Source organism: Ursus americanus, chromosome 23, assembly GCF_024610735.1.
Source record: "Ursus americanus isolate L20-20 chromosome 23, mUrsAme1.1.p, whole genome shotgun sequence".
Classification (NCBI taxonomy): Eukaryota; Metazoa; Chordata; class Mammalia; order Carnivora; family Ursidae; genus Ursus; species Ursus americanus.
Window position 1 is genome coordinate 1,313,011 of NC_142149.1, and position 23,013 is coordinate 1,336,023.

The window sequence follows — 23,013 nt, forward strand, 5'->3', positions numbered from 1 at the left end:
TGACAGGCTGAGGTGGTTTGAACCTCATTTTAAAAGGCAAACCTCCAGCCACGACCCATTTCCACCTTCCTGCTTTCATGCCACGCCTGGTGGTGTCCAGGAGCGCAGGTGTTTCTCAGGGACTGCGTTCACCCCTGGTCTTGCCGCCCTGCCCACGTCCTGGAATCCTACTGAGCACCCTGGAGCAGCCACGCTGCCCACCCCCTACCACCTGTGCTCCACCATGGCAGTGGCAGCCAGCACTCCCAGGCATCCGATGCAGGGGACAGGGCCCCCACCACACAGAAACACACCCCTGAGGTGCTAGCCTTGAACACAAACACAGCTTCAACTCAGAAGTTTTTAATTTGAAACAAACACCAAAACATTGTAGAGGATACCGAGAGGATCCCCCAGAGGCACACTACCCCACTTTCTGTAGGGCCACCCTGGCCAAGGCTGAGAAGTAGCATTTCCCGAGCTATGCGAGCCCGAGGAAGGAGCCGGGTGTTGTCCTCATGAGGACAGGAGCAGTAGGACTGTTCGACTGCTGGGAGCCCCACAGCTGAGCACACTGGTAACGTCTGGGTGCTCCCTCCTGTGGCTCTGGTGGAAGGTTCACACCTCACCAGGCCCTGCGGTTGGCAGGAATTCCCCACGTAGCCCTTTTAGCCACAGGAAGGTCCTGAGCCACGGTCCTGTCCTTGCCTTTGAGCTGCCTCAGACCGGCTCCTCTTTCCCCAAAGACCTTAAGAACACAGACCTCCTCTCAAACCCACTCGGTGGGAGGTGTCCGGTCTCCACATCCCAGTGAAAGCGGGGGGGGGGGGGGCCTCCACCTGCCTTTGCAGGGATAAGGTGCCAGGAGCAGATCCCAGCAGCCCGACGCTGACCTCTGCCCTCCACAGCCCCCTCCAGCCCACGCTTCCAGCCGTGCTGCGCCATTGGACCACATGGAGCTTTAGTTACGGGTTCAGCTGACCAAGTCTGCAGTGTCTCCAGTGGACTGCGTTTCAGGACAGAATTACGGGATCGTCCTCCCTCCCTAAAGTGGTCCTGGGGTATCTGAGCCTGGACTCGTGTCTTCAGAACAAAGCTGCGATGGAACGATGCCAGGGGTGCTTGACTGGCTGTGTCCCAAACAGGAGCTGGCCACTCTATGGGGACTTGGGACAGACCGTGCTCCGTGTGAGACAGCCTAGCAGATGGTCACTCGCAGAAGAGCCATCTTAGGGAGAAAAAATGAGAGCCAAGGCCCGGAGCCCTCTTCTGCGCTGGCCAGCAAGTACATAAGAGGCCTGGGAGTCCCAGCGCATGTTCCAGGCCATCTACCCGTCCTCCCCAAACCCAGCTGTGGAGGCCCTGGTCTCAAGGTCACAGACGTGTCTCTGCCTTCTTCCCGGAAGCGAGGTGCTGGGAACAGGGCGGCTGTGGTGACTGAGCCCCCTGCCGCTGCTGCTTCTTTAGCGCCCTATAGGCCTGCACGGCCCGCTCTCTCTCCTCCCCAATAATCCGCTGCCGGGCCAGCGATGTGGTCAGAGGCTGGGACACGCCAGTAGGACTCAGAAGCATCCTCAGCATCAGCGACTTCTTCCCAGGCTAAAGAACAGAGATGGAAGGTTGAGGCACAGTTTAGGAAGGAGGGGAGATAACAAAGGGCCCACGTTGGTCCAATAGCCGTATGCCCGGTGAGAATGTGGCATCCCGAGCACAGGCCCCGGACCAGGCAGCACTGGGCGACACACAGGACAGATGCCTCTGCTTACCTGGCCCCGGCTTGTGCTCGTCCTGGGCTGGGCGGTCAGCTCTGGGGGCTGCAGGGCAACCTCACCAAACTTCACCGTGTCTGGGGGGGCAGAGGAGCACAAGTGATGCCTCTGGCCACACAACCACCGCAGTCCCCACCCCCGCTGCGGCACAGGTGCCCAGGGCCAACAAGATCGTTCCAGGAAGAGCTACCTCGGAGCAGCTCCTGCTCCAGCCTTTCTGCTGCCTTCTCCTCCCTCCTCCGCCGGACTCTATCCAGTCGCCGTTTCTGAAACCTGGGGAAGAAAGCACAATGCCGTTCAGGTTCCCAAAGTCTCATCCCACGGGACTCAGAAGGCAGAGGTCACCCGTGCCCAGGAGGATGCCCCACAGCAGAGCCCAGCAAGCTGCCGTCAAGTCCCCTCTCTGGCGACCACCTGCCCCCCACAGCCGTGCGCTCTGAACAGGCCTCTGGGGTTTCAAGGGCACATTCTCATTGGGGGCGACTGTGCCCCCAGAGCACATCTGACGGCGCTGGGTTGTCACAACGTGGGGGCTGCTCCTGGCACCTCGGGCAGAGGCCAGGCTGTCGCTCCACGCGCTGTGCCGCCCAGAACGGCCGCCGCCCCAGACAATCACCGGCCCCGCACGCCGACGGTGCTCCTGCATCCAGAGGGTCTTGCAGAGCAGCACTGGGTTCGGGAGACGGCTGTGGCTCCGGATGGTGTGTGGTTCGGGTCTTCTGTGATGTACTTTTCGTCACTTAGCCCCAGCAGAAGCATGAAGAGCGCTCGGATCCAGGCAGCGCCATGGGGCCGCAGACCCTCTCCAACTTCCACAGCTATGACAGAAGCTTCGGATGAAAGCTTGGATCCGCTCATCTCAAGAGCTGCAGCTGTGGCAGAAACCACCTCCCCACCCCTGCCCACAGGCCCAGGGAGGTGGCACAGGGCTTCCTTCCTTCTCCAGGGCCGGGGGGTAGGGGAGCTACAGCTGGCAGTGGGCTCCCTCCTGGTGCCGGATGCCACCCTCAGGAGCCCTGGAAGGACCTCATCCAAGCCCCCACTGGAGATGCCAGCATCCCCTCTTCACAGATGAGGCGCCAGAGCTGAAAGGTCCCAGGATTTGTGCATACGGCCCAGCGGAAGGCCCTCAAACTTCTTTCAGGGCAACGACCCCAGTCCAGGTTCTCAGGTGGAATCAGCCAGTCAGAAGCAGGGAACCCCAGAGCTGCATGGGATCCCCTACTGCCCAGCAAGCCTTCCCATCAGCCTCATCTTTCCCCCCCTCCCTATTGCAACTGGTCAGGGTGGACAACTGGCCTCTGGCTTCATCTGGCTCTTGTGCCCCCTTGATGCTTTTTCAAACAAAGGCAAAGACAAAGCTAGACCTTCAGAGTTCCGTGGGCTCAGAGGCTCCCTGAACCCCCAGGGTTGAAAAGCTCTGATATAGAGAAAAACACTCAGCGACTGACCAGGTTTCACGTGTTTCTATGCTCCCCCTGAATCATGGGGTGGGCTAGGGCTCCCCCAGTAAGAAAACACTAGCGCTTCAGAGAACAGTCACAGGACCCCTACCCCACCCCACTCACGCTTTCTTCCGCTCCGACTTCTCCTTCTTGGGAGCCGCCTGCACCTCGGGCTGCCGGGCCACCTGGTTCTTGCTGAGGAAGAGCACGTGCTGGGCCTTCTGCTCCATTCGCTGGATGTAGGCCCCGTCAGACTCCCACTTCCTCTGCCTGAATCTGGGGACAGCGATGTCCGGCTCCGCTCCCTTTGCTTCCTTCTCTAATGTCTTTCTGAAGGCCACCTGGGCTGAGGACAAAAGGAGAGGTCAGGGGGTGTGGTGCCAGGCTGGCCGCCTGCCCAGGCTCGTTTCCCTGCCCGGGGCCACAGGGAAGGAAGACCAGACTCAAGTGGGGGCAGCCCAACTACAGGAGCTAAAGATTTACGATGTCCAGCTAGGGCACCCATGGGGATGGAAGCCCCACAGCCCACTGCTGCACATCAGATGTCCACCACAGCTCAGGTGAAAAAGAAAACAGGAAAGAAACTAAATGTTATTTAATCATCAGTGCCGGACTGGCTGAGTAACCACCCTATGATCCTGTGAAGACTTGACTGCACAGACCCAGAACGTTCAGCGACGCACAGGATAAACGTGCCGCTTTTCCGTCGTAAGTATGTGGAGACCTGCAGGACGCTTCTCTGTGGCCGGCACGGCAGAAGATGGACAGCACGCTCTTTCAGGGCGGAAGAGAAGGATTCAGAGACGGGGAGGGAGGCTATGCCGCACCTCACACCTTCCACCCGATTGCTTTCCCACGTAGATGAGTTTACGTGTTCACCAAAAACAAGAGCCAGCTCAGGGAAGCACAGTCAGACTGGGTCACCTTCCACCGGGGCCAGTGCGTCCTCCACTTCTCACCATCTCTTTGATCGCCATAGACCCCCAACGAAAAGTGTGAGGTTTACGAGAAAATTATAAAACGGCACTGATGTAAAAACAAGCTCATGTTTGGGAAAACAAATGTACATACACAAAATACCAACGTGCTGGACTCCATTCCCCAAAATGCCCCGAGTGTTGTCTCTGGCAGAGGCTGGCAGGTGGGCACCCGAGTGGGTGAGGGGTTGGAAAGTTTTTCAGGGGGGGGTCTGACCACGTCCCTCCTCAACCCCCCCAGAGAATATCCACTTTTCTCCCCCACCGTTTCTGCACTCCCGTCCAAGAAACAGCTGTTTCTCACGTGCAAGAACTTCCCTGGCCTGCCCTGTCTGTGCCCTCAATTGTTACACGGGGATCTTTTCTCAAAGTCAGTCTGAACCCACCATCTCTTCTGCCTGATCTGCATTAATTTGGGAGGGGAATCAACAATTCTAACGGGAGGCGCCAGAGGCTCCTTTTGGAGCCTCGTCCGAAACCACACCAGCACCTGCTGCCAGCCACCTCTGGCCCTGGTGACGCCAGCCTTCGGTCAGTGCTCCACAAGCTCCTGCACCTTCAGACCACTGGGTGTCCAGGGACCTCTGCTGCCCGAAGCACGACTAACATTTAGGCAACGAAGTGGACTGGGGCACACAAAGCTGTATTGCCACCCAGCATGAACCTGCACGTTACCTTCTTTCTTCCTCTTTTTGTTACTGATGGGATTTTTCATCTCCTGGCGGCTCCTCATAATCTCTCGGAGCCGGAAGGGGATTTCCTGTTCATCCTGGTTCTTGGGCTTGCAATTCACTTTCTTTTTTTCTTTGCTGGGAGCGAGAACAGGAGGGTGAGACGCGTCCTAGGTTCCGCACAAGCAGAATCAGACACAGAAAGCGAACCTGGCGGGCCACCCCGGCTTCTGAGCCTCACCGGAGACTGCCCCTGAACTGGGTTATCGCAGGAGCCCCAGGAGGGCAGGGACCGCACCCTGGAAGGTGGCCAGTGCCACGCCGGAGAGCCTCGCCGCCGCTCACCCGGCCGATCCTCCGGCGCACCCACTGCCCGGACAGAGCCTGGGGCCAGGTAGGGACTGCGGGACGCTGAGACCCACCTGCGTGGTCCGGGCCACGGCGCTGGGAGCTGCTTCGCCCGCAGCTGCTGTTGCCGCCCCTGCGGCCGCCCAGGCCCCCCAGGCCCCGCCGACCCCGCCGACGCAGCACCTCGGCGCCGGGGTCTCGCCATCTGCACGCCCGGCGCGCCGGGAGTAAGCCACTTCCGCCCTTCCGCACAGTCCCGCCCCATGACCGTCATTTCCGCTTCCTGCGCTCAGCTCTGCGTCCATTGGGGCGGTGCTGCTCCCTGGCGGACCAGGATTGGCCCGAGCGGCCGCCCCTCACTCCGCCTCGGGCGGGGCCCGGGGTGCGCCGCGCGTGCGCCCGGGCTGGGCCGCCGGCGATGCTGCTCCGGAGATTGGTTGGGGCGGGCCGGACGGTGGTCGCCGCTACCCGCGGTCCGGCAAGTACCAGCGGGGCGTGGGCCGGGGCGGGGTGCGTTCGGGAGGCGGGGGCCCGGCAGGGACCGGAGACTGCCGGCCCGCGCGCCGCCTGCTGTCGTTCCTGTCCTAGCCCCGGCTCCGCGGGAAGGCCGGCCCGTTCGGCAGTATCCCTTGCGCGCCGGCTGTGTGCAGCCGGTTGGGGAAGCCGCAGTGAACAAGGAGCTGATCCTCCTCGAAGGAGTTAGGCAGAGTGCATAAGTAAGGTCAGGGCCGTGGCAGTCAGTGTTGGGGGCCCCGGAGGCCGTAGATCAGGGGACAGGACCCTGGGGCCGGGGCCGGAGAAGGGAGGGAAGGCTGCCCGCCCTGCCTCTGGGGCGCTGGGGAGGAGGGCTGCCCTTGGGACCTTTGGGGGATGACCTGGTAGGAAGACAGGGATGAAGGGGCTTTGCCGTCAGTCAGGATGGTCACAAGGGAGGAGCGGGGCTGCCCTGGTTGGAGAGGGAGAAGCCCCTGTGTGGCCCCAGCTCGCAAGCTTCCACCCTGCCCCCATTTCTGCCCAAGGAGGTGGGGTGCCAGGGTATCCCCCACCCCACCATCTGCTGGAGTGCGCACCCAGTGCTTGTCCCCAAACCCAGCATTTCTCCAGCCCTTATGGCCACTTCACAGAAGGGAAACTGAGTCTACAGGGGCAGTAACTTGTCTAAGGTCTCCTGAGAGATGAGGAAGCAGAGAAGCACCCGGAGCCGCCTGCCAGTGACAGGAGGCTGAAATTTCCCTGGAGCTGGGGGCCGGCAAGACCTTACCAGCATCTGTCTTTTCAGGGGCCACGTCTCTCCAGCTGGGACCGGTGGCAAAGGCTTCCTGGAGGTGACAGCGTTCTTTACGGGCCACGTGCCTGGATCCAAGTCCGTGAAGGCCACAGAGATTTCGGGAAGGACCACGTGGAGGGGGGCGCTCAGTCAGGTGCAGATCGCAGCAGGCAGCCCAAGTCGCCCTTGCCTGGCGGGGGCCCCCCAGAGCCCCCGTATCCCCCACCGCCTGAGCTCCAGCCCCCCACAAACTGCTGCATGAGTGGCTGCCCCAACTGCGTGTGGGTGGAGTACGCAGATTTGCTGCTGCAGCACTACCGGGATGGCGGTGAGCGGGCCCTGGCTGCGCTGGAGGAGCACGTGGCCGACCAGAACCTCAAGGCCTTCCTCAGGGTGGAGATCCAGCTCCGTGTGAGGAGTGGGGGCTGAGCCACTTGCCCAGCACCCACACCGGCTTCAGCCTGACAGCCCCTTCTCAGGAAGCAGCACGGAGCTTTATGTGTGGCCCTGCACGAAGCTGGTGTCAGACAGGAACAGGATTATTTATTGACTTTATCTGAGAATAAACAAGTCTGTGGTGGTTAGATGGGAAGCTTCTGCATTTTTCTCTGTAGGGCTTGTGTTACATTGTCAAAGAAAGCAGGTACAGCTCAGCGTTGAACTTTTATTCAGAGCCTGCAGCTTTCACCAGCCTGGAAGGGTGAAGGAAAATCCATTTCTTTGACTGCCTATGTGACGAAGACCCCAGGAGTCCCCTTCCATGTCCCAGCACCGCAGAAGTCCTGCCCCAAGGTCAGCTCTGGTTATTCTCAGTGGCAGAGGGAGGACAACCTGGGCCCATGAAGTTGCTATTGGCAAAGCCCTTGGCAGGCATGAGCACCTGTAGGCAGCCTGGGAAGGGCCCCATTCTTCCAGCTGCAGGGCTCCTTGGGGACAAACCCATTCACCGACTAGGTAGAAAGCTGTAGATCAGCCCGCAGGGGTCTGAGCCTCCAGTCCTTCCCACCCACTTAGACACAATGATCGAGGCAATTGACCAGGGTGTAAGGACCCAGAGGCCTCTAGCATCAGCCCCAGAATCAGCCTCCCAGCACTAGCCTGGTCGTTGGCTGCATACCCAGCCGCAGGACCAGTCAGCCCGGGAAGAACTTTATGTTAGGGCCCTCACTGCCCATCCCCATCTCCTGCTCACTCCCATCATGGAAATTGCCCCACCTTATCTCCTTCCCCCAGCAGTTCCAGGCACTGATACCAGTGGCCTGGATGGGGCAGGAGTTAAAGGAACTTGTGTGTGTTTTATCTCTCCTTATTTAAAGAAAAAAAAACTAAGATTGTAGCATAAATTCACGAGGGGTTTGAGCTGATAAACAGGCCTTCCCAGGTAGGGGCCTTTAATGTAAAGCTGGCACATCACATAGAGATGTGTGGGTGAGAGAATGGAAGCAAAACGTGGTGCCTAGTTAGACACCCGTGGTTCAGGCTATCTTTCTGGACAGCTGCGTGCCCTCCAGAAACAGTTTATGTATCTATTAGGTTGTATCTCGGAGACCATCTCATCTAACGTATCCTCATACAGATTCAAAAACATCCCAGAAAGAGAAAGGTTTTCTCCAGGGACAGCAGCACAGCAAAGCTTGGTGGGCTCCGAGGCTCTGTGAAGGGGTGGCTTATCTCAGAGACAGGTTTTCCATATTTTTTTCCAAAATTCAGATTTATAAGGGGTTTCTGTATGTACTTGGGGACATGTACATGTATACATCCCAAGGATCCTACTAAATTAGGCCTGCTGTGGAATGCAGGTGTCACAGCGCAGTCCCGTCCCCAGGGGCAGCCGCTGGCCTTGCTCCTGGCAGCGAGGTGGGCTCCTCCACGCATCCCACGGCAGTCGAGGGTGCCCGTGCGGCACCAGCAGCAGGCTCGCGAGACTCGCGCAGGTGCGGGGCTTGTCTGCTCATGCGGCCGTCTGTGACGTGTCTGGCACTGGGCTGGAAGCTGGGGTCCAGTAGAAACATCTGCTGCATTCCACCCCAGCGTGGAATGAAGAGGTTAACAGGAGCATTGTCAGGATGTGAGCAAGTCCAGCTGCAGTGAGGGCCTATGACATAGGCACCCTGGTCTCGCCTGAGGGGTCACCCTGAGGAAACGACCTGGGGCAGAGCTCTGAAGTCCCAGGAAGGGGGAGCTGAGGGAATGAGGAGAGGCGCACAGGACACCCTCAGGCAGGGCAGCAGGTGCGAAGATCCTGGGGTACAAGGGGCTGGGAGCGTGGAGAGCGCGGCGGAGGCATCGAAGGTGAGGTCAGAGAGGTAGATAGTGGCCAGACTACACAGGCTTCGGGGGCTGTGAAGGCAGATTCTTCAGAGGTCGGAGAGCTGAGAGTGGGGAGACTCAGGACCGCAGTCAGCGTGCTTTCCTCTTTGCTTCCAAGATGAGCAGCTTTGGGAGAGGGTCTTGCCCCTGCCCTGCGGTTTGTAATGGCGCATCCCATCCCTGTCCCGGCCCCGTCCCCGGGCCCTTGCCCGCCCCGAGCCCCTTCCCTCATCTCCCTGACCCCTCAGTGGTGCCCTCCCGCCCCCCCCCCCACCCGAGCGGCCCTGACAATCTCCTTAGTGTCGTGTCAGGGCACGATCCTAATCAGCTTACCCAGAAGCAGGATAAATGCCCCGCCGGCCCCCTGCTGAGCGATGCCTGGCTGCTCACCCCCATGGCCCCCTGAGTCCTGCCCCGTGCTCCGTGAGTACTGACCTTCCCCAGTCACCTTCTTGGCAGCCACTTTCCCAGGGGTGTGGGGTATCTGCCCAGAGGGTGGGGAGTTGGCGGGCTTTTCCCCACCACACCGAGGGCTGGATCTACAGGAGTCTGTCCCCCGTCCTCGTCAGAGCGGTTCCCCAGCCAGTCATTTTCAGCTGCCCATATCAAAGGATGGTTGCAGGCAGTCCCCAAGGTCTGTGATCCACACACACTCGGCCAATTTGAGGGGTCGTCAGCCACAGACTGGACTGCGGCTGGGGCAGCTGGGAGAGCTTGGACCCTGGTTTCCACGAGGCCAGCATCTGACAGGGAGCTCCGTCCGGGTCAGGGCTGCGCACACCAGGCCCATGGCCTGGGACTGGGCAAGGGGTCTGGCTAGGCCTATGGCATCTAGGCTGAGGGGCGGGCATGATGGGCTCTGAGCAGCCAGGTCCGCTTGGACCTGTGTACGCCCCCCTGGGCTGCTGCAGGTCCCCTTGGCACAGAGGATGAATGTTAGGGGGAAAGGTCCATGGTGGGGCGCACCTGGTACCGGGCCCCACCCCCACCCCTCAGCCTGCCTCGCCCGCCAGTTGGTCTCAGCCCTGGTGCTCTAGCCAGCTGCCGGTGGTAACTGAAGGCTGGAGTCAGGCGCTGCAGCCCACAAGACGGGAGCAGCAAAGGGGGCCCACGAGGTGGTGCCTGGGGCATCCAGTGCCAGGGTCTCCTCTCTGTGTCCTGTGCTTAGCCCCAGAACCTTCCAGGCTCACAGTGGCCCTGAGAGATTAGAGTCGCCCTCTGGTGCTAATAGGCTTAGGGGAAGCCGAGCTGCCCTTGAGCTGGTTCAGTGGGGCTTAGGGCATCCAGGGAGAGGCAGAGGGGAGGTCATCCTGTGCGGTGGGTTCAGGGACACCAGCAGGTGACACTGGTGCCCAGGGCAGTCTCCCAGCACAGTGAGTAGCCAGGGGATTTACCAGTAGAAGGAAGAAACTGCCTGGGGGGGGGGGGGTTGCACAGCTCAGCTCGGGGCTTCTCCTGAGACAGGCCCCTCTCTACCGCACATCTTGCCCTCCATTTCTCTGTCATCCTTCGTTGCCACTGCTAGGTGCCTGGCCTGCCTCCAAGAAGGAGGCCCAGTGTCCCGACCCCCAGGGATTGAGGCGGGACACGCAGAAGGGGAGACACCTGAGGGGGGTGCACCAGGGGGCCACCGGTACTCTCATTCCCCGTCTGACCCCAGCTGGAGCCCCACGTGGTGACGGCAGGGGGCTGCTGTTGGGGTCATGCTCAGGGCCCCCTGGGTTTCCTGTTTCAGGACTTCCTCTGTTCTGCTGGGTTGAGACCTGCAAGGGGGGCGGAAGCAAGGGGGCTGACCAGGACCCCCCCAGCCTGGTGTGCCCACAGCCCACAGCGTGAGGGAGTCTAGAAGCCAGAGGTCGCCGTGGGGTCTCTGCCAGCCTGGCCATGAACCTGGAGCCACCCAAGGCCGAGATCCGGTCGGCCACCAGGGTGACTGGGGGGCCCGTCACTCCCAGAAAAGGGCCCCCCAAATTTAAGCAGCGGCAAACCAGGCAGTTCAAGAGCAAGCCCCCCAAGAAAGGCGTCCAAGGGTAAGCAGAGCTGGTGGAGGGCCCAGCCGCAGGCTACACAGGAAGGGGGGCTGCATGGTAGAACAGGGGGCACGGCCACCCTTTCCTGGCTGAGGTCATTCCCAAGGGTCCCCCATTCCTCAGCACGGGGGGCGGGAGGGGTCGGGGGCTCCAGTCACCCTCTACCTGTCACTGCCACTTAGGGGCTCAGCCACAGCCCTCCCGCCAGCGTGCGTCCCTGTGCGCACACTCAGAGCACTGGCGCACCGAGGGGCCTGCACTCAAGGGCACGTATGCCCCCACGCACCCCCACCCCCCTCTTCCCAGCCACTGGCCCTGACCACTCTGTCTTGCAGGTTTGGGGATGACATCCCCGGAATGGAAGGCCTGGGAACAGGTATGGCGGCTGCCAGGGTCTTCCAGGTCCCCCCACTCTCCCGCCTGTCCGTGCGCTTGGGGCCCCATCCTTCCTCCACTTTCTCCAGCCCAAGCTTACCAAGAGCGCCGCCCCAAGCCTGTCCTTCATTCTCTGCCCCAACATCAAGCTGTAGGCCTCACTGAGGTGGGGCTGCTCCATTCAGTGGGGTCACTGGGTACTGGGAAGGGTTGGAAAGCAACAAGGAGGCCTCTTTGTCTCCCTCTCTCCTCCCTGGCGTGCTGCACGCATCCTCTTCCACTCGACACCGTCAAGCTGGTGTGCCCTGGGAGGAGGCTCTGCACCCAGGACTTCCACTCTCACCACTTGGGGTGTAGACAGGAGGGCCCAGAGGGGTTGGTGGCCCTGGGGCCATGACCCTCCTGGTGCCACTGTTCTTCTCCTGCAGACATCACGGTCATCTGCCCATGGGAGGCCTTCAACCACCTGGAGCTGCACGAACTGGCCCAGTATGGCATCATCTAGCGCCAGAGCCTGACCCAGAGCCTCAGGGCCGTACCCCCTGCTGCCCGCCCCGACCCCTGCTCAGGATTCCTGTGAGGAGGCCGGCCCCCCGAGTGTATCCAGATTTCCCAGTTTGTGTCTGGAGCCCCTTGCAGGGTGGCATCCTGAGGCCCCCAGATGCCAGTTACCGGAAGCCCACCAGCTCCCTGCAGGACACCTCGGGGCCAGTCAGGCCCTGCTTAGCTTCCAGAAACACTGGCCCACACACCTTCGCTTAAGGCTGGAAAGCCAGAGCAGGGTCTCCCAGGAATGTCCCTCACACCCGCTCCCGTCCTGCGGCCTGGTGATGAGAACAAGCTCCCCTTGCTAGCCCTTCCCAGCTGCCGCCATTGGGTTGGGGGAGGGGGGAGTCCTGACAGCATCTGGTGGCATCCGACCGATACCCCTCCAAACCCATCACTGGCAGGAAACGCCCTTTCCAAAATGGCCCACGCTTGCTGTCCCTGTTTCAAAATAAAATTCGCATGCCCCCACTCGCTCGGCTGGAGTGGGTTGTGATGGGGGCAGGGCCCAAGAACGTGGGTCTCCGGCAGGAGCGCAGGGGTGAAGGTGCAGGGTGGTGGGGGCAGCAGGGGCCCAGCTAGTCTGAGAGGGAAGGAAACCCACTAGACACGGAGTCTGTGAGGCTGGGGTCCATGCAGCCAGGCCGGCTAGGCTGGGAGGCAGCCCCGTGCCTGCCTGGCAGGCCTCACCCAGGAGGTGGACAAGGCCCAGCGACAGCTTACGCCAGGAGGAGGGAGCGCTCGGCCCTGCCTCACAGGTGAGGAGACAGGTGCAGAGAGACCGGGGAATTCGCTTAGTGGCCTAGTCAGCCTGTCCTTAGCTGTCCACTGCCGCTGGCCAGGTGCCCACCGATGACCCTGCGGTCCACTCCCGACACCACACCCAGGGGGATCCGGTGCACCTGTGCTCACAGGCCTGTGCTCACCCATCCGGAAGCCTGCCAAGTGTGTGTCCACGTGACCGGGTGCATTCGTGGGGCCCGTTCACACAGCCCAGATGATGATTCTGGGGAAGGGCCCCCCTGGGATCCCATTTTACGTGAAAGCCAGAGAAAGCCACGGTCACTGAAGGCGATGAAGGCCGGTCGGGGTGCCCAGAGGGAGGACGCGAAGCAGCCTGCTGTGGCTGGCTCCTGACCTGGCCGTGGGTCCACGCGGGTTTACAGGGGGAAGAGTTCCTCACGCTGCCCACTTAAGACTGGTGCCACTTACCGTCCGAATGATACAGCTCACTACAATTTATTTCCGCCTGAGCCTCACCTTCAGCCACCACAATGTACGGGAAAGGGCCAGGCGGTGGTAAGGGAGTGGGGCCACGGGGTGGGCTTCAGAGGTGGGGTTGGAATGGAGGTCGGAGGCAGGCCTCAGAGGTGGCTGGAGGTGGAGCTGGGAGGTGATGGTCGGGGTGGGAGTTGGGGGCTTGACAGCAGGATTTCATCCAGTCCTCGGAGCTGGTACTCCCCCCACCGGCCAGGTAGCTTTGCCTGGCCTCCCCGGTAGGAGGAGGATGCTGGCCGGCAGCGCCCCGCAGGGGGCGGCTCACACAGGCCACAGGGTGTTTGCAGGGAGCAGGCAGTGCCTGGCTCCGTGGTTGAGAACAAAAGTCTCCAAAAGAGAGTGCAGTCTGGCGGTGGTACCGGGAATCGGGAATCGTTCACGGGGAAGGAGGCGGGCATTCCCGGCCTCAGGGAAAGGGGCCTCTGGGAGCGGGAGGCACAGCAGGCAGAGGCAGCCCAGGTGTCCCAGACGCGGCGCGGTTACTCTGACACCTTCCCCGGGTGTCCTCTGGGGCTGTCAGCCCTGGGCCAGTTTGGCAGGGGACCTTTGCGACCCCGCAGTTCTGGGGCTCTCCACCAGCCCCCGGTGGACAGCCAGGGCCCGTACCAGCCGGGCGGCCAACAGGAGCTCCACCCCCTGGACAACCACGACCGCGATTGCGTAGGCACCCGCCCCGCGGACCTCGGCACGCAGCCACCGTCGGAGTGCAGGGCCACAGCCCCCCAGATGCACCCGCCTCAGAGCGGCACCCTCATCCAGGCCCGGAGCTCCGAAGCCGCAGGGGTCGTTGGCAGCTGCTCTGTCTTCCCCCGGGCTGAGGCAGCAGGAGGCAGGAAGGCTGCAGGCCTGGGCCGCAGGGGAGCTGCAGTTAAAGTCCCTGTAGGGTACACCTGGGCGTCGGTCCGGAGGGCAGGGCCCACTGTTCCAGGACCCGGCGCCAAGTTAAGTGTCTCTTACCGACCCTTCACACAGCTACGGCCACGGCCTCACAGACACGCCTGCACGTACGCACACGCACACGGGAACAAAGAGCCCGCTCCCTGTAACTCGTCCCGGCGCATGGCGCCCACGGCAGCCTCTGCACATGCAGACGGAGGTCAAAGCCTCTTGGCTGGAAGGGACGGATTGGGTGAGACGGCTGGAGGGAACACAGGCATGTGATGAGGGGTGGGAATCAGACAGCCTTGCCCAACAGGGCTGCTGAGTTGGTCTGAGCGGGTAAAGCTGGAGGGGAGAAGGTGCACTGAAGCCTGGGAGAGCGGGTCATCACAGGAGGGCGAGCGGCAGCACTGGGCAGCCACAGGGCGAGACGGAGGGTTGTTCTCCTCATGGCCCCCAGCTCCAGACAGCCTCCAAGTGTCCCTGGCCTTTGCCTGGGGTCCTGCACCTGCCCTCCCTCACAGGCATGCTCTCGTCCCCCAGAAGAGTGGGCCTCACTAAGGCAAGGACTCAAAGGCCAGCAGGATGGGTGACCACGTGACACCACAGGGGGCTGGCGCCAATCCAAAGTCACACACAGCCCACGAATGAGAACACCCATGTGGATGCTTCTAGAATGCCTGGCACATTTCAGTGACTGCTGGATATAAGTGGCTGGTTTTAAAGTCTCTGTATGACTCCATCTCTCGTGGTCAGTTGTCCTCCAGCAGAATGTAAAAGATACACTGCACGGTGTTTCTAAATAGACAACGCTTACACACACAGAGACACGCACACACACAGATACGCACGCACATGAATGCACACGCACATACACGCACACACGCACACGCCGTGGAGGGAGAACTGTGGAGTCCAGAACGATGTCCCCACTTAAGTGCAGTTGACATTGAGATGTTTTGTGTGATGTCCTCACCAAAAACACTCCCCAAAGTGACTTTCTAAGTCTGCTGGCTCAGCTTCTCCACTAAGATCCCTGTCCAACTGGTCCTGGTTGGAGGGAGCAGAAACACGCAGGGGGCCCACGTATGTGCACGGGCATGTGTGCACACACTCGTGTGTGTGTACAAGTGGGCATGTATGCGAGTGAGTGCACCCATGTGAATGTACATGTGGTCTGGTCTGCTGGCCCCTGGGGACTCCCCCCCCACCCTGTGGGCTCCAGGACTCACAGGTTCCATGTCCAGTCCCGGTAGGAAGACACGCCACAGCACTGCAGCCCCAGCTGGACCTGGTCAATGAGGAAGTGCAGGTCCGGGTCATCCTGATAGTGGGTGATGGCTGCACGCAGGGTGGACTCCAGGCCATCCTGCAGTGGGCCCCAGAAGGCCACCAGCAGGGCACCCACCACAGCCTCCAGCGCCAGGAAGGCGATGAGACCCCCAGAAAAGCAGTGCAGCAGGCAAGCATTCTCGCAGAGCGCACCCAGGCAGCCCGCCAGGCTCACTGCACTGACCGCCAGTCCCCCCAGCACCAGTCCCAGCAAGGGGTCTTCAGGCAGGGCCGCCCCCCCACTACTCCCCAGAGACCCTTTGCCAGCCAAGCCCCAGAGCCCAATGGCCAGGGCCAGCAGACCAAGCAGAGAGAAGAGGAAGTTGAACAGGAAAGTCAGGTACTTCAGGCAGCTGCTTTCCAAGGGGAGAGAGGAGGCCGGGTCTTCCCCAGGGCCTGCCCTCCAGACCTGGTCCTCTTGGGGTGCCAGACCTGAGTGGCTGCTCCCTGGCGGGGGCTCCTCCCAGCACCCAGTGCCCTGTGGAGGAAGGAGGAACACACAGGGAGACCTCACCAGCAGGACATGATAATCAACAGGGAGGTAACCTCCTCATGGCCGGGGGTCAGAGCCTGGCAGCGGGGAAGAGGCTGGACAGTGGAGAGAGAACGGGAGGCTCGGAGACCCGAGATAGCTGGGGAGGGACGTGGCAGCATCCAAGCTTGTCGCCCGGCCAGGCAGCAGGGGGGACGGGAAGGGCCTAGCTCCTGCAGAGCGGAGGGTTGGCTACCCCCTGACAGTTCATGGTAGAGACTAAGCAGGGCAGTCCCGGGCAGCAGGCGCCTGTCCTCGATCCCCTGCGTGTGATGGAGGATGTGGGTCCGGCAGCACAGGCACGTGGCAGGCATCTGTGTGGATTGGTCTGTGCAGTCGAGGGAGGGGCTTCCCCACTCAGGCCAGGAGGTGGAGGCCCGCCAGGCAGAAGGGCTGGCCCAGGTGACTGCCCTTTCTGCTTCCCCCTCTCAGACCAGCCCCAGTGTCCCAGGACCCGCACAGTCTGCTCACTCTGAGCACAGACTCGGTGCTGGGCCAGCCAGGCTCCCAGGGCAGGGAGAAGTGCAGCCAGGAGACCAGGGCTCTGTGGGAGGCAGGGCCTTCCAAGGGGCCCTGTCTTGCCCTCCAGCAGGACACTCAGCCATGCTCTGGGACACTGGTCATACCAAGTGCGGAAAGTAAGGAAATGCTGACCCATCTCCCTCCCCCAGTCCTCCCACAGAGGAGTGGCTCATTGATCCTGAGGTTTGAAGAAGCAATCTCCATTTCAAGTCTGCCTGCCCCCCCCCCCCCCCGCAGGCAGGTGTGGGAGAAACTTCTGTTCTCTCCCTGCAGGGAGGAGAGGGACAGTCTGCCCTCGAAACCTGGGAGAATTAGGAAGCTGTGGCCCCACACCTAGGCAGGGTCTCCCTTCCAAACCAGGAAGAAGCTGTCCTCCACTCCCCACATCCGACTATGCATTGAAACTTCATTCACTGTGAACTTGGAGGAGAGGAAAGGAGTATTTGTCAGCCCCTCCAGATCCCAACAGTCAGTGGGAGCAAAAGGCCAGGCTGCTGGTGCCAGGCTGGGGGGGCCTGGGGCCATCAGCGGCCTTGGGCTAGGCCAGGAGGTTATCCTGCAGCTGCGCAGCCAGCCGGGAGGGGTGTCGGGATGTCGGGGTGTCGGGGTGTCAGCCTCCAGCCACTCCCGAGCCAGAGCTCACTGTCTTGCTTCCAGACCCACGGGCAGCAGTGGGGGGGGGGGGGGAAACAGGGCCATAAGAAGGCCGAGAGGCTGGGGGTGGGGGTCCCAGGTGGAGGCGGATGGGCAGGACACAAGCGAGGTGCTGAAGGGCCGGTGGGCACGTCCCCTGAGTGTGTTTTCTAAGAGTGTGGATGCACTCGCTCCAGGGCAAGCACAAGGGCAAGGATAGCAAACGTTCCCGAGCCGGGGCAAGGTGCTGGGTGATCAGTAAAGGCCCCACCCTAATCTTAACTCTTCGTGGGTGTCCACCTACTGGCAAGGCTCAGGGTGGGGCCTGGGGCCAGGGTGGCTGAGAACCCGGCCCTCCCCAGGGCCTGTGGGGGCGGAGACATTTCCAGTCCGGGCAGAGGCCACCAGGGCACTGGCTTACCTGGGACAGCAGGGGGCTCCTTTCCCCCTCCTCCATTCCGCACCAGGACAGGTGTGCTGGTCCCGGTCTCTAGCTGGGACACGGAGCTGCTGCTGCCTGTGCCCTTAGCCGTCCCGTGAGCTGCGCAGCCCAGGGCCGGGTGAGCTGCCAGCGGAACCAGGACGCCTCAGTCATGACCAGATCATGTGAGGCATCACACTGTAGGGCTTAAGACAGCCTCTGCTTGTTGAGACGCAGACCCTCCTACTGGAGCGCGGGTTTTCAGCCTTGCTCTACGGATTCCCTGAAGCTCTGTGCTGGCGTGACACGGCTGGGGCTGGCACCTCGTGGCCGCCGCTCCAGGGTCCCCGTGCGGGCCTCGGCCTGGCAGGTCCAGCGGCTGCTCCCCCAGCTCAGCCAGGACATCAGACCCCTGAGAACTGGCTCACAGAAACAAGCCCGGGAGACGGGCCGGCAGTTAAATGCCAGGTTATCCCCCAATTTATTCACTGTAAGAATGAGACGGTGTCCACTGGCCAGATCACTCCTTCCTGGTTTTGAGGGACGTGGGCTCCTTCTTGCTCCCGAGGGTCTCTTCTCAGGGGCAGGACTCTGTCACAATCAGCATTGTGCCCTAGTGCTTGGAAGGACCCGAGCCACACAGCTGCCCCGCACACAGGGGCGCACAAGGCTCTCTGACCCTGCCCTGTCCTGTCCTCTCTCCTTGGCTTGCATGGCGGTGGGAAGAAAGGCTCAGAGGCATCCCCAGCACTACCAATGCTTTGAGAACACTGGCACATAACTCTCCACGCCTCCCCTGTTCCTTTGTGATGTGGGAGGTTATGACAGTCTCTGGCTTGCAGGGACCTCTGGAGGCTGTGGGGGGGAGCACACACTGCAAGGGGACCCTCTGCACACATGTGTTCATGGTAGGAAAAGGGAGGGGCCTCCTGGGCAAGGCCACGTGCCCAGCCTGTCTTCACCATTCTCTCTCCCCTGCTGTTTCTTGGCTTCTTTTGTTGGACATTCGTGCCCTAGCCTCTCTCCCTCACTCTTCCCACCACCTTACAATCCAGCCACACAGGCTGCTTGCTGGCCCCCAACAGCCCAGTGCTCACGTGTCCTTGGCCTTTGCCGTCCCGTGAAAACCCCTCCCTGTGTCCAGCTCCGGACCACCTCCGGCCCCACAAGCGGAGGCCTCCCCTCTTCTTTTGGGAAACCATTCACTTTATTTTGTAGTTATTTGTGTTCTTTTTTTTTTTTTTTAAGATTTTATTTATTTATTTGACAGAGAGAGAGACAGCCAGCGAGAGAGGGAACACAGGCAGGGGGAGTGGGAGAGGAAGAAGCAGGCTCACAGCGGAGGAGCCTGACGTGGGGCTCGATCCCAGAACGCCGGGATCACACCCTGAGCCGAAGGCAGACGCTTAACGACTGCGCCACCCAGGCGCCCCCTGTAGTTATTTGTGTTCTTGCTTCATGCTCCCCGCCCCCCATCTTCCCACACGACAACCACCCAACTGAGCCCAGTCTCAATTCCTGACCTGCAGAATCGGGAGGCTGGCAAATGGCTGTTGTGTGAAGCCACTGTTTTGAATGAGTTCACTTACAGCAGTATTGTGACAATAGATTTGCAATAGTGAACACAATTTTACAGTAGGCAACTGGGGATAATAGATCACTGATCTAAGCCAGGGAGTGTCCCGAGTCCTGGCGACACCGCAGCGGAAAAACCTGTCCACCCCTAGTCAGCAGGAGCTTACCTCTGGTGAAGAGGAGGTCATAAAGCCAGCGAGTAACTATGTGAATACATGTGATTTTATGTGGTCATCAGAGGTGTGAAGCCCAGAAAGGAGGGTGAAGAGTCAGGGGGCGGCTCACTGTAAGGCATCTGGCTCCTAGGTATGTACCCCACAGAACTGAAAACAGGGACTCAAACAAGTACACATACACGCGCGGTCATGACAGCATTACCCACACGTGCCAAAAGGTGGAAACAACCCAGATATGAATCAACAAAGCACGGACAATCACGACGTGCTCTACGCCCCCAACGGAATATTCCTCAGCAATGAAAAGGAGCTCGGACGCCTGCCGCAACATGGACGGACCTGGAGACGTTATGCTCAGCGAAAGCAGCCAGACACTAAAGTCCACAAACACATCCTTCCACTCACATGAAATACTCAGAATAGGTGAGTCTGTAGGTTGGTGGTTGCCGGGGGCTGGGGGAGGGGAATGGGGAGCTGCTGCTGAACGGGTGCAGGGTTTCCTTCTGGGGGGTGATGGAAATGTTTGGGAAGTAGATACAGGAGGTGGGCGTACCACACTGTGAAAGCACTGAATGCCACTGAATTGTTCACTGAAAAACGGTTGACTGCATGCTGAGTGAATTTCATCTTAATTAAAAAAAAAAAAAAAAGAGGAAGGGGAGAAACGTGGGGAGGGGAGGGAACGAGCCAGGTGGGTTTTCTCAGGTGGGGTCCCTCCGAGGGGGAGGGGTGGGGTGAAGGAGCATCCCAACCTGACCTGATTCGCCCCGTGAAGGGAGCATCAGGCTGCTGTGTGGGGGCCGTAGCTCAGGGCGAAGACGAGAGCTGCAGGTGTGATCTCATGCAGCCGAGCCTTCACTCCTCTCTCTCTCGAAGCGACAAACCCAGACCCCCTCAGTGACTGCATCCAGCTGCAAGTCCAGGCTCTCAGGGGGACGACAATCACCTCTCCAGCTCCATCTCACTCCTGTCCCGATCCTGGGCGACGCTGAATGAAGTTATAGTTAGCACCACTGTGAGGGGCTGAACTGCGTTTCCCCCAAATCCATATGTTGAGATCCCAACCCTCAGAACCTCAGAAGATGATTTGGAGAGACAGCCTGTAAAGAGGTAATCAACTTAAAACGAGGCCAGTGTTCTCATACAAAGAGGAAACTGGGACACACAGAGACACCAGGGAAGCCTGAGCACTGAGGATAAGATACAGCGGTCTGCCAGCCAAGGAGAGTGGCCTCAGAAGAACCCGAGTGGCTGTCACCATGGTCTCTGACTTCCCGCCTCTGGAACCAGGAGAAAATAAATGTAAGTGATCCCGTCTGTGCAATTTTGTTAAGGCAGTCCTAGCAAAGTGATACAACTACCAATATAACTTAAAAAAAAAAGTCAGAACCTCCCTGGTACCATGGAGTAGGTTAAAAAGGCAAGCAGCAAACAGCAGATAACACGCCTGTCATCAGGCAGTGCTTGCCCACGAGTGCCCCGGGGGGACATCATGGAGAAGCCGGAGTCTTGCCCTCCTGTAAAATGAATACGTTTGGATAGAAGAAAAGCGAAAAGGTCAGAGGCCATTCTGTAAAAGAAGAAAGTAAGAGCATAAGGTTGTATGTCCGCAAAATACAGCCTAGCACCTGAGTCTTTGGGGCAATCCTATGTGCTCTCCCTCCAGTGTTTGTCTTGGATCCCACGCCTCTCTGCCTCTGTCCTCGGGGCTGTCGCAAGGCCTCGTCCCCCAGCTCCTCTTTCTGCCTCTCCACACTGTGTCTGCATTGCGCGACCCGAGAATCCTTCTGAACCGTAGCGGAGAGCATGTCTTCTTTGCTCTCATCCCTCCAAAGGCTAACATAACACACGTAGAAGAGACTCCAGAGGCCTTCCACGTGTCTCGCGGCTCTTCCCGACCCCGCTCTCCTCCGCCCTCACTCAGGTCGCTGGGCCCTACCAGCGGCTGCGCTGTTCAGGCAGCACCCAGCACCTGCCAGGCCCTGGACCTTTACACATGCTTTCCCCTCGTCCTGTTTCTCTCCCATCAGGAGCTTTGTCCGGGACCTGCTCTCCCGTCCTCAGGGAGGTCTTTCTTGACCAGGCTCTCACCCTCCGCCGCTCGCGCGCGGCTGTGTCACTGGACAGGGCTAGTCACAGGTGTGATGTGTTCACACGAGGCCTCCTGCTGGTAGGCTCCATGGGGGGGGGGAACCCTCTCCGGTTTCGCCCTCTTCCCCGCCTTAGCCGGCCACACGCAGCCGTGGAGACCCCTAGTCGATCCTCGTGGGTGGGACGAGCGGGGAGCTGAAGCAGCTGCCGACCCCGAGATGAGGCGCGGAGGTGAACACGGCTTCTGCTAACAGGGGGTAAGGGTGGGGACAGGGTCGAGCCATGGCGTCAAACCACAGATTTGGGCCTCCTAGACGTGCTGGTAACTTCCCCGCAGTCACGGGCAAGGTCGGCTACGGAACTGCAGGGCCTGCGGCGGCACGAAAGCGGGGACCCCGGTGGAAACCCGGAGAGGACGACAGGACGCGCACAGCCGAGCCGGGATCCCGGGCGCGCAGCCCTGCGCCGAGACGCTGTTCGAATCCGGCCGTTCGTCTTGCTAGAGTCGCGGAGGCGCCTTCTCTCCGTTCGCACAGCGCGACGGTGCGAGGAGCGCGTCCCGGCACGACGTCCCCGCCGGCAGCGGACCCGCAAGCCCCTGGCGCACTCCTCCCGCGATTATAACCCGGCAATGACGGTCTCCGGGCGAGGTTCGGACGCTTGCGCTTGTTTCTCCTCGGACCTTCCTGCCTCGCCCGGAATTTCGGGAAGGAGCGCGGGTCACCAACGCTGGGGCGTCCCTTCCGCCTGCGGCGCGGGACTCCGGATCCAGCTCCCCGCCCCCCTTCCCCCTCCCCCTCCCCCTCCCCCCTCCCCCTCCCCCTCCCCCCACCGCGGGCTCGGGGCCGCCCCGCCTGCGCATGCGCGGCCGTTGGAGGGCCGGAACTCCGTTTCGGGGCTTCGCGGCCGGCGGAGCGCGTTGGGCGAGGCGCCGGACGTCGCGCTGCGGTGGCGGCCGGCGGCGAAGCTGGAGCGGCGGTGGCGGCGGCGGCGGGAGGCCGGGGCCGGGGCCGGGGCTGAGGCCGGGGCTTCGAGGCCCGCTGGGCGGCAGGCGGCGGCGGCCCGGGGCTCGAGCCCGGAGACCGGAGCGGCCGCCATGGCCGAGAGCATCGTGAGTGCGGCGGGAGCGGGAGCGGGGCGCCGGGATGAGGCAGCAGATTTACCGGCGCGGCCTGTGGGGCGGCGGCCCGCAGCCGGCCCGCCTCCCGCCTCCCGGCCCGGGCTCGCGACCTCCCCTCCCGCCGCTCCGCGACCGCCGGTTCTGCGGGCACCGCCGGGCGCGTGCGGGGCGGCGGGGTCGGGTGCCGGGCCAGTGCGGGGTGGCGGGCCAGGGGCGGGGAGCCGGGCCGGGGGCGGGCCGTCGGAGCCGGGGCGCGCGCGCTGCAGCCTGGGCTCGAGTCCCGGACGGGAGAGCTCTGTCTGGAGGGGGCGTTGTGGACTCCGGGGCTGTAAGGAGGGGAGACACGGCCGCTGACGCCTTCTGTCCCTTGGTGGCAAGGACGGTGTGACAGCTACCTGTTTGAAAAGGGAGGTTCCAAAGGTTGATCTCACTTTTACCTGAAATGAGAATTGGCATGCCCCTCCCCCGTCGCCCCTAAAGTAAAGGAAGTCAGTGAAAACGAGAAAAATAAACCCTAAAACCAAAACAGTCCTGCGTTTACTTGTGGCAAGTTTCCCTTCAGAAGTAAATGCGGCTGGGAAAAAATCAGATCAGTTGGACGGCAGAATTTTGGTTAACATTAAGGAATATTTGGGATTTCTGGGGGAAAGCAAAGCAGTACTGGGTGGCAAGTCACGTTTACGCTTTCCTCCGCGGATGGCCTCGACGCTCCCTTCTGGGTGTCTTGGATTTACGGA

At 61.1% G+C, this 23,013-nt stretch overlaps 5 protein-coding genes across 6 annotated transcripts in view; 3 read left to right on the plus strand and 2 right to left on the minus strand.

Annotated features, from left to right (window-relative positions):
- Window positions 1-326: 326 nt before the first annotated feature.
- Window positions 327-5,432, minus strand: CCDC137 (coiled-coil domain containing 137). Its single transcript, XM_045774981.2, has 6 exons — window positions 5,264-5,432; window positions 4,846-4,979; window positions 3,317-3,539; window positions 1,939-2,021; window positions 1,746-1,825; window positions 327-1,578 (listed from the first exon to the last, which is right to left on the minus strand). Exons 1-6 carry the CDS (start codon window positions 5,392-5,394, stop codon window positions 1,354-1,356), a joined length of 876 nt encoding a protein of 291 aa, XP_045630937.2. The 5' UTR covers window positions 5,395-5,432; the 3' UTR covers window positions 327-1,353.
- Window positions 5,433-5,515: 83 nt separating this feature from the next.
- Window positions 5,516-7,042, plus strand: OXLD1 (oxidoreductase like domain containing 1). The gene is made up of 2 exons (XM_045775032.2): window positions 5,516-5,667; window positions 6,469-7,042. The coding sequence occupies exons 1-2, from the start codon at window positions 5,608-5,610 to the stop codon at window positions 6,883-6,885; spliced, it is 477 nt and encodes a 158-aa protein (XP_045630988.1). The 5' UTR covers window positions 5,516-5,607; the 3' UTR covers window positions 6,886-7,042.
- Window positions 7,043-7,117: 75 nt separating this feature from the next.
- On the plus strand, window positions 7,118-12,180 carry PDE6G (phosphodiesterase 6G). The gene is made up of 4 exons (XM_045775033.2): window positions 7,118-7,248; window positions 10,502-10,796; window positions 11,132-11,172; window positions 11,600-12,180. Exons 2-4 carry the CDS (start codon window positions 10,651-10,653, stop codon window positions 11,674-11,676), a joined length of 264 nt encoding a protein of 87 aa, XP_045630989.1. The 5' UTR covers window positions 7,118-7,248; window positions 10,502-10,650; the 3' UTR covers window positions 11,677-12,180.
- A 1,331-nt stretch (window positions 12,181-13,511) lies between these two features.
- Window positions 13,512-17,350, minus strand: TSPAN10 (tetraspanin 10). Its single transcript, XM_045775019.2, has 3 exons — window positions 17,315-17,350; window positions 15,107-15,684; window positions 13,512-13,872 (listed from the first exon to the last, which is right to left on the minus strand). Exons 1-3 carry the CDS (start codon window positions 17,348-17,350, stop codon window positions 13,512-13,514), a joined length of 975 nt encoding a protein of 324 aa, XP_045630975.2.
- A 4,757-nt stretch (window positions 17,351-22,107) lies between these two features.
- The window catches only part of NPLOC4 (NPL4 homolog, ubiquitin recognition factor), a 60,659-nt gene continuing 59,753 nt past the window's right edge, over window positions 22,108-23,013 (plus strand). For both annotated transcript variants that reach the window (XM_045774892.2, XM_087854001.1), the window contains exon 1: window positions 22,108-22,267. In XM_045774892.2, coding sequence (XP_045630848.1) covers window positions 22,253-22,267 — 15 coding nt within the window. In that variant the 5' untranslated portion in view covers window positions 22,108-22,252. The remainder of the gene's footprint in view (window positions 22,268-23,013) is intronic.